The 16,654-nt window shown below is 40.8% G+C and overlaps 1 protein-coding gene across 1 annotated transcript in view; it reads left to right on the forward strand.

Annotated features, from left to right (window-relative positions):
• The window catches only part of PDSS2 (decaprenyl diphosphate synthase subunit 2), a 132,356-nt gene that overhangs the window by 66,593 nt on the left and 49,109 nt on the right, over window positions 1-16,654 (forward strand). Inside the window, exon 4 of the mRNA XM_075268161.1 lies at window positions 2,451-2,649. Within this exon, the coding sequence (XP_075124262.1) occupies window positions 2,451-2,649 (199 nt within the window). The remainder of the gene's footprint in view (window positions 1-2,450; window positions 2,650-16,654) is intronic.

The following is a 16,654-nucleotide window of genomic DNA, read 5'->3' on the forward strand; positions in this document are numbered from 1 at the left end:
AGGAACAGTGTTCCTTTCAAAATATGCTTCATTTTTCCATCAGTGAACATAGAGCTGATGTGCCTTGCCAAAAAGTTTGATTTTTGTCTCATCTGTCCATAGGACATTCTCCCAGAAGCTTTGTGGCTTGTCAACAATTTTTATTCATTATTACATTTGTCAAATTCAAGTTATTTCTGTCACCATTGTGGGTTTTTCTTTCATTAAACGAGGGGTACCAACAATTTTGTCCATATGTGGAGACAATATGAGGGACCTGGGATGTTAGACCTGTGGACCCAAGGTTCCTAAGACTAATTTATAGGTTTGACATCTTAAATCCCAAATTGAACAGAGGATTTTTTTTTTTTTTTTCAAAGCAAGCCAAACACAAAAGCTAAACAGGATCCATTCACTTTTTTTGACAAGTCTGTTTATTACTTCATAAATCTTTTGTTAAATGAACCTTTTTTATTATTATATTTTGTTTTATGCTATGTTTTGTTACCTGTCTGCAAGTCTTTAGGGATATAACATCAAACCCATCAAATAACTTCTATTTACTAGGTTAGCAAGACATAGGTGGGTGACAGATAAAAGGAAGGATGGATCAGTCTGCCCGCGGTTTATTTGTAACCTGTAACCCAGGAGACATTTCATTTTGCATAGCGGTTGTAGACATATTTTAGAGGGAGTTTGGTGGCAGTAAGTTGGTTATAAACTTAATCTTGATTTGTAAAGTATTGTGCAATATGTTGGCACTATATAAATAAAATCTATTATTAATCACGGTATCTTGTAGCAATGTTTGTACAGTTTCCAAATATGTCTCTCTTAGGTTCTATTAGATCACATTTTTTTTACATCCATTTAAAGGGTGCAAAAAAAGGACGCAAAGAGATGCAAAATGATGGTCATTCATTTACATAGACATCCGTGTTTTAAAAGAAAACAAGACGACAAAATAATACAGATCCGTTTCTGTCCATTTTTTTTTGGAAATGGACAGAAAAATATGGTAAACTACATTTTTGTGTCCTTCAAAAAAAAATAACAAAAAAAAACCGGGCAAACTATTTTACATCCTTTAAACAGATGTAAAGAAAGTGATCTGAATAGAACCTTTTTCTACTTTGGAGACACTTTTTCATGTACATTTGTGTTTTATTGATATACAAATGAGGGGAAGTGCTTTTCTCTGGAATCTAAAGCTGAAACAAAGGCCAGGCAGGTTAATGTTCCCCCCAAAACCACATTTTCCCTTCATTTGCATATGAAAAAAAAAAAATTCTCCAAAGCAGAATAAAGCAGTATAATAAGTTGTGCAGGAAGCATTTGCACAGATGTCGCAGAACTAAAACATTTATGCATCTTGTTTCTCAGTAGAGTAACTTATTGTTTGTGATTTGGCTGTAAAAAACACACTTGAGTAGCAGACATGTCTTATGTGACATTGAAGTCTATAGTAAAAAAAAAAAAAATTTGCAAAAATTTGCAAAATCCAACAGGTTTGGATGTTCTGCGACACTATATGATACATTGAAATATCTGTCACTGTGGAGCCCTAGCCTGAAAGAGGAATATTTGGAAACCATAGTACAAGGTAGTGTGATTAGGTTTAGAAACAATTTACTGCTGACAGACTCTCTTTAATCAAAGCAGCAGTATTTCACCATACATTGTTATATGTATTGGAACAATATACACCTTGTAAAAATATGCACAATTTTTGAATAATAGCTTTTATTTGACATTTACAAGCAGTGTTGTACTGCAGTGCTTTAGACACACCAGAAGAGGTTGTTTCCGGGGCATGCCCAACAACTTCATGGTACTAGACCCTTCATTATGCGTAATTTCCTTATATCACCAAATTTGTTTTGTTTTGGGGTTTTTTTCTCCTTAAAAATCTTTTTAATCGTGAAAAATATTTTTATAAAATATCAGGAGCAAAGTATCATGTGTGAACACAAAGAGGGTCTAGAGTCTAATGGGATTTATTTGTTGCCTGTTGTCTTGCCCATGTCTCCTTTGACTTTGCCCAGTCTTTTTTTTCCCCTACACAGTATAATGTTAATTTAGTGGCCACCGCACTGTATAATTTCCCCTTTAGTGGCCCCACACTGTACAATATTCCTTTAGTGTTCTTCATACAGTATAATTCCCCTCTTAGTGTCATTGATCCAGTATGATGCCTTCCAAGTAGCCCTCAAACAGTTAAATACCCTGGTAGTGGCCCTTACACAATATAATGCCTCCTTTGTAGTCCTCACAGAGAAGTTTAGGCTTGAAATGAAAAATTTGTGTTGCTCTCCTCTTTCTATGAAGCAGTTTGGAGGTCCTCTCTAGTTCATGCTGTCCCTTTTTTGGTGGCGTTACCTAATTCTCACTGCTATATGCTGACAAAAAATACGTATATATTTACACTATATGACTAATGCAATTACCATTATTTTATTCTGTTTTCACAGCCAGAGAAATTTGGCTGAAATTACAGAGCTGATCCATACAGCTTTCCTGGTGCATCGTGGGATAGTAAATATTGAAGAGTTGAAGAGCTGCGATGGTCCTATTAAAGATATGCAGTTTGGTAATAAAATAGCTATTTTGAGTGGAGACTTCCTTTTGGCAAATGCTTGCACTGGGCTTGCACAACTACAGAACACAAAGGTAACCTAAGTGTTTTAATTTTTTTGAATTCCATTGGTAAATTCATGAAATAATAAACTAAGTATATGGTACTAGCTGATACTTATCTTAAAAGTGGAAGGCTGTCTCTTTACATATGCCTACCTATAGAAAGAAGATATTTATCTCAACTTATTTGTTGAGATAAAATGCACAGACTCCCCTTTTGTTCCCGGTCTTATGACCCCCCCCATCCTTGGTAAAATTGGTTTTGTGTGGGTCCTTCTAGACCCGATTATTCAAGCTGTTATAATTTCCATATATCTTGTGTCATCTTCTGGGGTGCCTAGTGCTCCCTGGCTACGAGTGTGATTGTATTTACACTGCTGTAAACACCTTTGTATTTCTTCTGTCATTTTTCTTTTGTAAATTCTTAATAAATAAAAAGTTATCTAAAAAAAAAAAAATCTAGTAGTAAAACTCTACTCAGCAGATAACTGATACATTCGGCATGTCCACTTGTTAAAGGGGTTGTCCAGGAAAGAATGGGCACTGCAGTTAATTTTAAAATTGGTTGGGACCTTGAGACAAATAAAAGGTTCATACTTGCCTTGCTCCAGTGCCTCCCAGCGTGGTCCAATCCTCCCAGTCTGTTGTGCTCTTCCGGCAGGAATATCACATGTCCTTCCATGGTATTAAATAACTTATTAGTAAACCAAACAGGAGATTTCCCAAGTACTTGAAGTATCACACTATGCATATTAGTTCTAGAAAGGGGAAGACTACCCCACACCTTTACTTTATATCTTTTATACCAAAAAGAGAAACAAAATCCAATGAAATTTAGTCATGACGTTTCATAGAAAAAGTAATCCCTAAGTAGTAGAGTTTATCCACCACCTTGGAGGTCTCTTCTCAAATTTCCAGCACTTTCCATGTGGGACAAAGGAAGAATCACAGACTCTGACTAATTAGATAGGGTTCACACTACTACAAAACAAAAACAGACGCCTATCATAACGGACAGTAACTAATGGTTATCAGTTACTGTCTGTTGACCAAAAAAAATAACAGAAATGAACTGAATGTATGATTTAGATTTTTTTTTCTTGTCTGCTTGAAAAAACGGACATGGGTGTAAATGGACACTAATGGACACAAAATAAATTCCCATTAAAATGAATGGAAATTTCAGACAAACCAGCTAGTGTCCATTGCTAAAATCTTGTACGGACAATAGCCACGGACACTGCTGACGGAAACCAACGGTAGTGTGGACGCCCCCTTAATATCAGAGAAGGTCTCAAACTCCAGATGCACCCCAGTGACATTCTTCACTTCTGAAATATCTCTTAAATGCAGAAGTATGTCAACTGTGTATAAAGATATTTTCTCTTCCTCTCTGCCAAAAGGAAACCCCCGTATATCAGACGATGACCTTTTTTAGGGTGACAAATCTTCAGTTATTATAGTAGATAAAAAGGGAGAACCGTTTGATAGAAATGTTTTTCCTCCACTCTTTCCTTTTTTTTCTTTTTTCTTTCAAGGTGGCAAAAAGTTGAGGTCTAACACTAAGTAACTACCGTGTTTTACTACAGTCTTTTATCTCTCTCTGTCTCGCTTCTTTCAGATCTACTCCTGGGACTAGCAATTAGTCGTGAATATCTAAAGCCATAATGAAAAGCAAAGCTATTTTATAATTGTCAGTAGTAAAATTAGCAAAGTCAGTTATTTTCCCCTCGGCATTTTACAGTAGATATTATGAAGATAAAAACAGAATTGCCTTAGGTAGTACTTTGATTCTTAAATAACACACATTACATGCTCCTAATTCTTTTAATTGCATTTTACTACGCTAAATATTAGTGCAAAGGAAATTAAAGTGTTTGTCTTTATATGTTAATAACCTATGAATAATGCAAGGGGAATAGGGGAAGTTCTAGATTTGATACATGCCAGCTGTCTCTCTTATTCAGCTTTAATTTTAGATAGAAAACATAGATCATAGAATTGAACTTTCCATATATAATAGCTGAATATTTTTCTAACTTAACAAGAGGAAATCAAATTCAGCTCCATATTCTGCCCTGTGGACTTGCCCTGACAGTTGTGTGTCAGCAGCCCTCTGTAAAGGTAACCTTTTACAGGGACTATAGATGAGCAAGCACTATTCGAAACGGTCATTTCGAATAGCACGCACCCATAGGAATGAATGGAAGCTGCCGACACGTAGACTTTGCCAGTGGCTGGCCGCTTAACCCCCTGCGTGCCGGCTGCGTCCATTCATTCCTATGGGTGCGTGCTATTTGAAACAGGAGTTTCGAATAGTACTCGCTAATCTCTCATAGGGACCTAACTGCTTAATACTACTGCTAATAGCTAAATTTGAGCAAAACTGGGTGCCTTGGTTTGAGGAAGAATTTTCTGGCAAAATATTGCGGAAGGATGACACCATTGATTGTATCTTATGTCACTCTCTGCATTTCTGCTAAGCCAGGCCCACTTGTCTAATATGTCAGAAAATTTTTATTTGAAAATAGATCCGACAAGATATGCTAATAATTGACAGAATGCACCAGTAGTACCAAAATACACAATATAATACTGTCAGAAATACAGTAGTAAGTGTGGCCGTATGTTAGTAGCCTTACACAGAGATTTTTCCAAGGATCTCATTAAGGCGATCGCCTGTGTTTTGGGACTTGCAGTCATCGTCTCTCGACAAGCTTAAAGGGATGTTTAAATTGATGGCAGCAATCCATGCTAATATTAAGAGGCATTATTGATAGCATTACATGCTTCATTTTCTTATTTGTTTGTCACTTCTGTCTCTGCCACTTTCTATTAGTTAGAAACAAGCAGCTGAAAATAGAAGCAGCCGAACATGTTCCACCTAATTACTCAAATCAAAATGCCTGGAAGATTTTCTTACAGAGCAAGATGCTAGAGTTGTAAGGATAAGACCTGCAGGCTAACAAGCCCAAGGATTGGAGTAAATAGCCATCTCATAAATATAGTCTGAGATTAAGACATTTGTAGGTTAAGTAGAGCAACCATTAAATGGCAAACTCCATTTGTAGACTGCTTTAACCCTTTACAGTATCTAGTAGGCTCTTTTCCCAACGTGCTTAGAATATTTCGGTACAAAACAGAAATCCCTGAAAGTCACTGAGCATAAAAAAGGGGGAGATTTATCCAGATGCCATTCTTGATCTTCCCTGCGCATGAGTAGGATTGGCCTCATTTAATAAAAGACTAATGCCTCGTCACTCCTTGGCAATATGTGCTGTAATACTACAGTGCTACTATCGAGGGACTCGCAAAAACAACCATACAACTGTGGACTGAACATGCTGCCTAATCAAAAGCTGAGTGTTGGCCATGAAGAGCAAGTGTCAGCTGTAACATACAGCTAACACCCATACAGTGGCTTGCAAAAGTATTCATACCCCTTGAACTTTTTCACATTTTGTTAAAACCACAAATGTAGTTTATTGAGACTTTAGTGGATAGACCAACACAAAGTAGCAGATAATTGTGAAGTGGAACACAGCCAATACGCCCATGGTCACTCTAGAGGAGCTGCAGAAATCCACAGCTCAGGTGGGAGAATCTGTCCAGAGGACAACTATCAGTTGTGCACACCAAAAATCTGGCCTTTATGGAAGCGTTACAAGAAGAAAACCATAATTGAAAGAAAGACATGAGAAGTGCCATTTGCAGCTTGCCAAAATCCATATAGGGGACACAGCAAACATGTGGAAGAAGGTGCTGTGGTCAAATGAGAGCAAAGTTGAACTTTTTGGCCTAAATGCAGAGCGCTATGTGTGGTGGAAAAGTGACACTGCTCATCACCCTGAATACACCATCCCCACTGTGAAACATGGTGGTGGCAGCATCATAATGTGGGGAGGCTTTTCTTCAGCAGGGACAGGGAAGCTGGTCAGAGTTGATGGGAAGATGGATGGAGCTAAATACAGGACAATCCTGGAAGAAAACCTGTTGGAGGCCGCAAAAGACTTGTGTCTAGGAAGGAGATTCACCTTCCAGCAAGACAATGACCCTAAACATACAGCCAGAGCTATAGGGGAATGGTTTAGATCAAAGAATATTCATCTGCTGAAGTGTCTGGTAGATAAATACCCCAAAAGACATGTAGCTGTAATTGCAGTAAAATGTGGCTCTACAAAGTATAGTTATAGGGGGCTGAATACTTTTGCAGGTCACACTTTTCATATTTTTATTTCATTAAAATATTGAAAGCAATGTATCATTTACGTTCCACTTCACAATTATCTGCTACTTTGTGTTGGTCTGTCACTTAAAATCTCAGTAAAATATTTTACTTTTTTTTTTTGGTTATAAGGTGACAAAATGTGAAAAAGTTCAAGGGGTATGAATTCTTTTGCAAGGCTCTGTAGGTACTGCAGCCCTGTCCCATATACTTCAATGTGATTGCGCTACAGTACCTACGCTTGCTACAACAGTTTGTACAGTGAGTGAGCTTCATGGCACCTGAAATGTAAACAATACTGGGAGCCATACTGCCTCAGTAGAGGTGATCTACAGGGGTCCTGAGTTTTGAACCCAGGGCCGACCCTCTAATGAGGTGAGGTGAGGCAGCAGCCACGGCAATTTTATTTTTTTCACTTTATTTTTTTTCCCTCTTTGTCATCGTTTTTTGTTTGTTTTGTTTTTAGTTTTTAAAGTACAAAATAAAAGAACATAGTAAAACATAATGCAATATGCATCTATATGATTAGTTTTATGATTTGAGGGGACATTCTTTAACAATTTAAGGGTTATTAATTTTACCTAGCGCAATGAAGTACCAAGACATTAATTTGGAGTGCGGAAAGAAACTAGAGAACCTGAAGAACACCATGTAGATATTGCCAGATTTACACTTGAATCCTCAGATCTGCATTTACACACCACTGGGCCAACATACTTCCCAATCTTTGAGCATCTGTTTGCATTTGTTTATTTAGTATCAATGTTGCCACTTTGCTCATGACGCTCACTGATTGAATAACTGATCGCAGTTCTTTAAATGGATGCGGATGCGTTGCTTCATTATTGGGTAGAGATCTCATTTGCTTTTTGCTGCCAGAATGAGCTTTTCTCTTCTGGTTTGTCAATGCTATCTGACAGTTGTTAAATGGCTTTTACAATGATACAAGTAAATGGTCTGTAAGGAATAGTCAGCTGCTAAGATCACATCCATGTCAATTTACGCTGTCCAGCTTTGACTGATTTCATTCACAGATCAATTTGTGTCTGTTTAATTTACAGCCAGATCTGATTTAAGTTCTGTGCTCTGTGAATTCAGACACCTTCCTTCTGAGATTGTGTATTATGCAGCTTATGATTGTTCATGTATATTAAATCATTGGCACCTACAATACATTCCTATGGTGTGTGACTCCATTTACGTTGCCAGTGGTTTTCCCTGTCTGTAATGTGTATCAATACATTAGTGTCACCCCAAAAACAAGTCTGTGTTATATGAGACGTCAAGGATGCGTCAGTTTTTAACACATCTGTTTCTGTTTTGTAAGAGATTTTGTTTAGTAGTTATGAGACTAATAAGTTATCCCAGAAGCTTCAGCTGTTTAGGTGTTCAGCTTTCAGGATGTAGATGAAGTTATTAAAAAATAGGCACATGTATTATTGTTTCTGTGCAAGTTTTGTAGCATAAAAAAGGTTTCTGACTTCAAGAGTGCCACTTGCGACAAAAAAATTGTTGCCACCCTCACCAATTTTTTTGGGAAAGTGGCATGGGCGGAGCCAGCAGCCCCTCAGATCACGATCATTTGAACCAGCTTAGTGGCATATTTGATGTCTAAAATTTACGACAGCTATGATCTACACCAGCAGAGCCCGAATGAATATTCATGGTGCATAATTTACCTTTTTTAACGAACAGTCTTTGTTTTTCTGCAGCATCCCAATTCTTTACTGCGGAAGACAGACACTTGCCACAGCAGTGATGTTAGTAAGGTTGACATATGGCCTGGCTGGATTCCACAGTCGCATACTGTTATGATGATATATTAATATATTTACTAAAACCATGACAGTTTTTCTTTATTAACCCCTTCCTACTGCAGCAGGGTTTTATTTTTTTTTATTTTTTTTACATTAAAAACAAAATACCAAACTTTTAAAAAACTTTTTATATACATGATGAGTCTTTTTGGGCAGAGGCTAGATCTACATTTTAGTTATGCCATTTTGGGGAATGTCTATTTTTTCCGATTGCTTTCTATCCAAATTTTTATGGGAGACAAAACAGTAAAAGAACGTTGGTTTGGCTCTCTCTCTCTCCCCCCCCCCCCCCCCCCCACTACAGCCTTTATTATACAGGAATAATTTTTTTAGAAGTGAGTAGACTTGATGTTTTCAGGCACAGGGATACCTAATGTGTATGTGTTTCACATTATTTATTAGTTTTTATATGTGTTATAGAGTAAGGGGAGTGATTTTAATTTTTTTTTTTTTTTTTTTAAATTTTAACATATTTTTAGACTTTCTAAAGATCTTGAACCTCAGGGGGTCTGATCACTAATACAATCGACTGCAAAAATAATGCATTGCAGCCTGTAATAGAACTATTACAATGACAAGCCCAGAAGCCTTCAATAGGATCCAGGCTGTCGTGATAATCAGTAGAGATGAGCGAGTAGTAGTCGATCGAATACCTTGCTGCCATAGGAATGTGTGTAAGCGGCCGACCACCAAGGGGGTAAGTGCATCGATGTGCTTAACCCCTTGGTGTTTGGCCGCTTGCACGTATTCCTATGGCGGCGAGGTACTCGATCGAATACTACTTGCTCATCTCTAATAATCAGGTTTGGCAATACATTCCGAAAATGCACCTCGGTCATGTTTGACCAAGGCGTTGGGGGGGGGGGGGGTGTTAATGCCTGTGATCAACTGCTGAGCAGCTGCCATATTTAAAAACCCAAAATCTGTCATAATAATACAATGGATGTCGAAAAAGGTGTAAAGGCTATGGATTCCTTTGACATGTAGGTGTGGAGGTTTCCCTCCAAATAATCCATTCTGGATGTATTCTGTGGTTCCAGGATGGTGTGGTCTTAATTAACTGGCATGTATTAGCACAGCTTCATTTCTAGTCTGATTTCTCTTCCTATAGCCACTGAAGGATCACTTCTCCCTTGTGTTAACAGAAACTGAAGCTGAGGAGTATGTGATTTTCCCTGTACCTGCTAAATCCACTCTGGGTTTACAATTCAGGGGGCGTTCACACTTGCGCTCGGTGTCCACCCTGTGCCATTCCTACGGGCACAAGTGTGTGTGTACGCCCCCTCACCCTGTGTGATCTGACCTTTTTGGAGACTTGATTCTCCTTCTCCACACTATGATCTATAGCAGGGGTCGGCAACCCCTGGCACGCGTGCCAAGACTGGCACGCGAGGCATATTTTGCTGGCACGGCAGCCAGCCTGAGACTTCACACTAAATTGAGAGAGAGAGCGTCCTTTCAGTGCTCTGGTAGAGCTGCGGTGTAGGACACGCCCCCTTCTCTCACTGCCCACCAATCAGAGGTGAGCCTCTCACTGCACAGGATAAGGGCTCCCTGGACCTGCTGCTACATGTGAGGAGGAGTTTCTGCCATCTGCAGCCTGAGGAGGAGAAGCAAAGTGAAAGTAAAAACACCAGGTACGTGTGTTACTAACTATTCTTATTAATGTCAGGCATTTGGTTTTATTAATTTAGTGTTAGTAACTCCATGTGCCTCATATTAATAACAGTTAACCCCATCATGTCCCTCACATTAACCCTGTGTGGCTCACATAAGGGTTACTGATGTGTGAGACATATGGGGGTACTAATGAAGGACCTATATAATGAAGATGTTCACTTATTACCTCCATATGGCTCACATATGAGTGTCCCTTATGTAAAGCACACAGGGGGTTAATGTGAGGGACATGATGGGGTTAACTGCTATTAATATGAGGCACATTGAGTTGTAACCTGTAATGCACATGACCAGACTCTTTATCTACAACTACGGATAAAGTGCAGACCTATATATTTCAATTGACCTATATATACAGCCATTCTTTTTGTGGCTGTGTATCTGGGCCAAATTGAAGAGCTGAAAACTATTGAGCAGGTCCTATATGTGTCCTATACATACCCTATATCTGTCTGCATTTGCGGCCCTGTGAATTCATTTTTAGGGCTAGTTCACATGTGAGTATAAGGGGAGGTTTTTGACAGCGGATTTCGCGTCCAAAACCTCCCCTTATAATGGTGGTCTATGGAGACCGCCGGGCTTCTGTTCTCCGCTAGCGGCAAGCTGCTGCTAGCGGAGAAAAGAAAGGACATGTCCTTTCTTCAGGCGGAAGCCGCGCAGGCTCAGCCGCGCGGCTTCCGCCCCCGGCAGCTCGCTCCTATGTCGGCTCATTCATTTGAGCCGACAGCAGAGGGTTAAGCCGCGACAGCGATGGTTGCGGCGGGCGGGTTTTGACAAGAGAGAGACCCGGCTCGCCGCGTCTCTCTCTGTGTCAAAACCCGCGCGGGCAGTTCACGTGTGAACTAGCCTTGAATGTATAGGTCAGTGAAAACCACATCCGTGCCATTTGTATGCAGGAGGCCTAAGGCTGAGGCCCCACGTTGCAGAAACGCAGCATTTTTATTGCAGATTTTGATGCGGTTTATTTCAACCAAAGCTAAAAATGGCTACAGAAGGAATGGGAAATATATAGGAAGCTTCTTATATGTCTCCCTCCTGCTCAAGCCACTCCTGGTTTAGGCTCAGAAAAACACAGCAAAATATGTAACAAAAAAAGCTGTGTTCCAACAACGTGGGGGCCTTAGGCTAAAGCCCCACGTTGCAGAAACAGCTTTTTTTCGTTGCAGATTTTGCTGCTTTTTTTGAGCCGAAGCCAGGAGTAGATTGAGCAGGAGGGAGACATATAAGAAGCTTCCTATATATTTCCCATTCGTTTTCTAGCCATTCTTGGCTTTGACGGAAAGAAAACCGCAGCTAAATCTGCAATAAAAAAAGCTGCATTTTTGTAATGTGGGGCCTCAGTCTTAGTGTGATTCTATTGGATGGTGACACTGTAACTAGATGCAATTATAGCCAAATCCAGTTCCTGGGCACCAGTGCATTCACTTTGTTGTAAGTGTGACACCCATTTATTCCTGGCTGGGGTTTGCTGTTACTGCACCACCAGGAACTAAAAGTGACAAATTAATCTGCGTTTCACTTAGGGAGCGTTCACACTACCGTTGGTGTCCGACAGCTAGTGTCCACTGCTAATGTCTGTTCAAAATCTTGTGCGGATATTAGTATCGGACACTAGCTGTGTCTGTGACATTTTGCATTGATTTAAATGGACATCGGGTGCGTTCGTTTACTGTTCGTGGGGGTCTTTAAGTGTCCGTTCCCAAAGATGTCCGACTTTTCAAGCGGACAGAAAAACCTACATATCGGGTTTTGCTGTCCGCTTGAAAAGTCGGACATCTTTGTGAACGGACAGTTAAGGACAGGCACGGACAGCAAAAGAACGCACCCGATGTCCGTTTAAATCAATGCAAAATGTCACAGACACAACTAGTGTCCGATACTAATATCCGCACAAGATTTTGAACGGACATTAGCAGCGGACACTAGCTGTTGGACACAGACGGTAGTGTGAACGCTCCCTTACAGAAAACTGAAGTTACTAACGGCCAAGGACTGGATGGAGCATACAGGTACATTGTGTGTCAGCTCTTTACAGGTATGACCTTACTCTGCTCCCAGTCACATACATTACCACTAATTGGGGGTTACGCATGTACTTACGTTGCTTCTAAAGGAAAAGAACATGTGTATCCAGGCAAATAGTGGTAAGCGCATGTGGCTGGGAGCGCAGTATGACAGCACCCCTATGTTGTGGTTTGTGCTATATGACTTTAGTGTAGGTGTCGTCAGCTTTACAATTATTGACCGGCACTCCGAGGACCTCATCTTTGATTTTTTAATTTAAATCGGCACACCGAACAGAAAAGGTTGCCTACCCCTGATCTATAGCATGGGTCCTCAAACTGCGGCCCGGGGGCCACATGCGGCCCGCCAAGCACTTCTGTCTGGCCCCGCCAACAACGCCGGCAGGCGTGCATTTATAATGAAGCTCATGGGGAGCTCTTGCCAGGCCATGGAGCGCACTTCACTTTACCTGTTGGAGGGCACCGCTCCCGATGTCTGTTCGACCTGCTCTGCCTCCGGCCCACTGTTTAAAAAGTTTGAGGACCCCTGATATACAACTTCCTCCCAGAGAGGGCTGTCAAAGCCAAGTGTAATATGCTGTAGTATCTATGTCAGAAGCAGCAGCAGTACCAGCTATGTACAGGAGTTGCATAGACTGTGCAAAAGCAAAATGGTAGTAAATTTCAGGTGAAGACTATTGAGATTAGTTGTTTAATTTTGCATATAGGAAACAAATTAACAATAAAAAAAATATTTGCATAAAGGAACATAGTTTTTAAATGATCTGAATAGCACTATAACATGTCATGTGTAAAATGGTATAATAACTATTCATTTTAATTGCACACACTTTATTACTGGACATTATCTAGATATGTCGGCTTTCCTTTGTTGATTAATTGGTTAAAGTAAAATAAACTCTTATTTTACCATAAATCAATAGTCAGCTGAAGTGAACAAATTTTGCAGTATACTTCACTAAAGAAAAGTGTTGTTTTCCAGTCTTTTGTCCCATACTCACTACACATAGCAGATCAGTTTAGAATAAACTCTATGGAAAGAGAAGGGCGAGGAGGTGAATGAGACAGACAGTGATATTAGGGGGCATTCACACGGAGTAAAGTGACGCTGATTCTTGCATGATAACTTGCGGCAGAATCAGCGCTGAACAAAAGACTCCCATTAACTTCAATGGATTCCGTTTTCCGCACGGAACACATTGAAATCAATGGGTTAAAAAGCCTCCATTGATTTCAATGTGTTCCACGTGGAAAACGGAACCCATTGAAGTCAATGGGAGTCTTTTTTTTTCAGTGCTGATTTTGCCACGAGTTGTTATGCAAGAATCAGCGCCACTTTACTCCGTGTGAATGCCCTCTTAGACCTTCTACAGTCTTTTCTGTCAGGCGAAAGACGGAAAGTAATTCCTGATAACCCAGCTATGCTGTGAAAGAAAACAATCTCTCTATAGTGCCGATGGAGACAAAAAACAGAGAACAGCACCGAGCTGTATATGGTGACGTACCATAAGGTAGGTATAAATAGGATTTAAAATAAGAGCTTCTCACCTTACGTGGTTGTGCTGACCACAACCACTATAGAGCCTGTGAACCACTTTTAAAGGGATCCTACCATTGGGAATTAATTTTTTGCCTCTAATACGTCGGAATAGCCTTAAGAAAGGCCATTGGTCTCCTACCTTTAAATGTCTTCTCTGCGCCGCCGTTCTGTAGAAATACTGTTTTTCGCCGTTATGCAAATGAGTTCTCTCGCAGCACTGGGGGCGGGCCCCAGCGCTCAAACAGCACAGGGGGCATCCCCAATTCTGCCAGAGAACTCTCCAGCGCCACCTCCATCTTCTTCAGGAATGGCCTCTTCCTTTGTCTACTTGCGGCGCAGGCTTTGAAACGTATAGGCCTCGGGCAGAGCCTACTGTGCATGCCGGCGGCCACAAGAAAAATGGCCACTTGCACAGTAATAATCCCATTATGACTGAAAACACATTTTATATTTTTCTCCCAGGCTATGAGCATGTACATTAACCCCTTCCGACATGCGCCGTAATAGTACGGCGCATGTCGGGTCTGTAACTATGGCGACCGCCCGGGAGCCGGGCGGCCGCCATAGCCGCCGGGTGTCTACTGCTTTAAGCAGTAGACAACCGGCTCTAATGCCTCCGATCGGTCCCCGGACCGATCGGAGGCATTAACCCCTCCGGCGCCGCGGTCAAAGGCGCCGGAGGCACCATTTTCCCGGCGGCGCATGGGCGCCGCCATTTTGGCCGGGTTCGCCAGCTCCTGGAGCATGCTCCAGGGCTGACGTCCCGTTGCCATGACAGCCGGGAGCCTTGTGCAGGCTCCCAGGCTTGTCTGCAAATCCTTTCTTTTGCAGGTTAGTCTAGGCAGCCTGCAAAAGAAAGGATGCTTTTTTGCAATGCATTGCAATGCATTAGCATTGTAATGCATTGCATTAGTGATCAGACCCCCTGGGGTTCAACACCCCTAGGGGGTCTAATAAATGCAAAAAAAAAAAAAAAAGTAAAAAAAAAATATAAAAAAATATAAAAAGAATTAAAAGTTAAAATCACCCCCCTTTCCCTAGAACACATATAAAAGTAGTTAAAAACTGTGAAACATATACATGTTAGGTATCCCCGCGTCCGAAATCGCCTGCTCTACAAATCTATAAAAATATTTTTCCTGTTCGGTAAACGCCGTAGCGGGAAAAATAGTCGAAAGTGCCAAACCGCCGTTTTTTCACTGTTTTGAGTCTGATAAAAGTTTGAATAAAAAGTGATCAAAGCAATAACATTTCCCGAAAATGGTAGAACTAAAAAGTACACCCGGCCCTGCAAAGAAAGACGCCCTATGCATCCCCGTACACTTACGTATAAAAAAGTTACGGCCATCGGAATATGGCGACTTTTAGAAAAAAAAAATTTTAACACAGTTTTGGAATTTTTTTTAGGGGTCAAAATGTAAATAAAACCATATAAATTTGGTATCCCTGGAACCGTACCGAAACACAGAATATAGGGGACATGTCATTTTGGCTGCACAGTGAACACCGTAAAACCAAAGCCCGTAAGAAAGTCGCAGAAATGTATTTTTTCTTCAAATCCACCCCATTCTGAATTTTTTCCTGCTTCCCAGTACATTATATAGAATAATTAATGGTAGCATCATGAAGAAAAATTTGTCCCGCAAAAATTAAGACCTCATATGGCTCTGGGAGCGGAAAAATAAAAAAGTTATGGGGTTTAGAAGGAGGGGAGTCAAAAACGAAAATCAAAAAATGCCATCGGCGGGAAGGGGTTAAGGAGCAGTTTTTTCTCCATCACTATCTATTAATGATACTGGTATGCCATTCTGCCAAGAGTAAATATACAATAGCAAACATACACTCACCGGCTACTTTATTAGGTACACCTGTCCAACTTCTCGTTAACACTTAATTTCTAATCAGCCAATCACATGGCGGCAACTCAGTGCATTTAGGCATGTAGACATGCCTAACACAAGAAATAAACAATCTATGAACACAGTCAGGAGAGATATTGATGTCTGTCACAAGTATCCTACCTGTAATCACACAAGGAGCCAGAAATATACACAAAGAATAATACGTAGAACACTTTTCTTACATTGAAAGACAATCTCCTGCAGTTCAAACCGAGCATCATTATGGGGAAGAAAGGTGATTTGAGTGCCTTTGAACGTGGCACGGTTGTTGGTGCCAGAAGGGCTGGTCTGAGTATTTCAGAAACTGCTGATCTACTGGGATTTTCACACACAACCATATCTAGGGTTTACAGAGAATGGTCCGAAAAAGAAAAAAGATCCAGTGAGCGGCAGTTCTGTGGGCGGAAATGCGTTGTTGATGCCAGAGGTCAGAGGAGAATGGCCAGACTGGTTCGAGCTGATAGAAAGGCAACAGTGACTCAAATAGCCACCCGTTACAACCAAGGTAGCCAGAAGAGCATCTCTGAACGCACAGTACGTCGAACTTTGAGGCAGATGGGCTACAGCAGCAGAAGACCACACCGGGTGCCACTCCTTTCAGCTAAGAACAGGAAACTGAGGCTACAATTTGCACAAGCTCATCGAAATTGGACAATTGAAGATTGGAAAAACGTTGCCTGGTCTGATGAGTCTCGATTTCTGCTGCGACATTCGGATGGTAGGGTCAGAATTTGGCGTCAACAACATGAAAGCATGGATCCATCCTGCCTTGTATCAACGGTTCAGGCTGGTGGTGGTGGTGTCATGGTGTGGGGAATATTTTCTTGGCACTCTTTGGGCCCCTTGGTACC

The sequence above is a fragment of the Leptodactylus fuscus genome, chromosome 3 (assembly GCF_031893055.1).
Source record: "Leptodactylus fuscus isolate aLepFus1 chromosome 3, aLepFus1.hap2, whole genome shotgun sequence".
NCBI classification, from domain to species: domain Eukaryota; kingdom Metazoa; phylum Chordata; class Amphibia; order Anura; family Leptodactylidae; genus Leptodactylus; species Leptodactylus fuscus.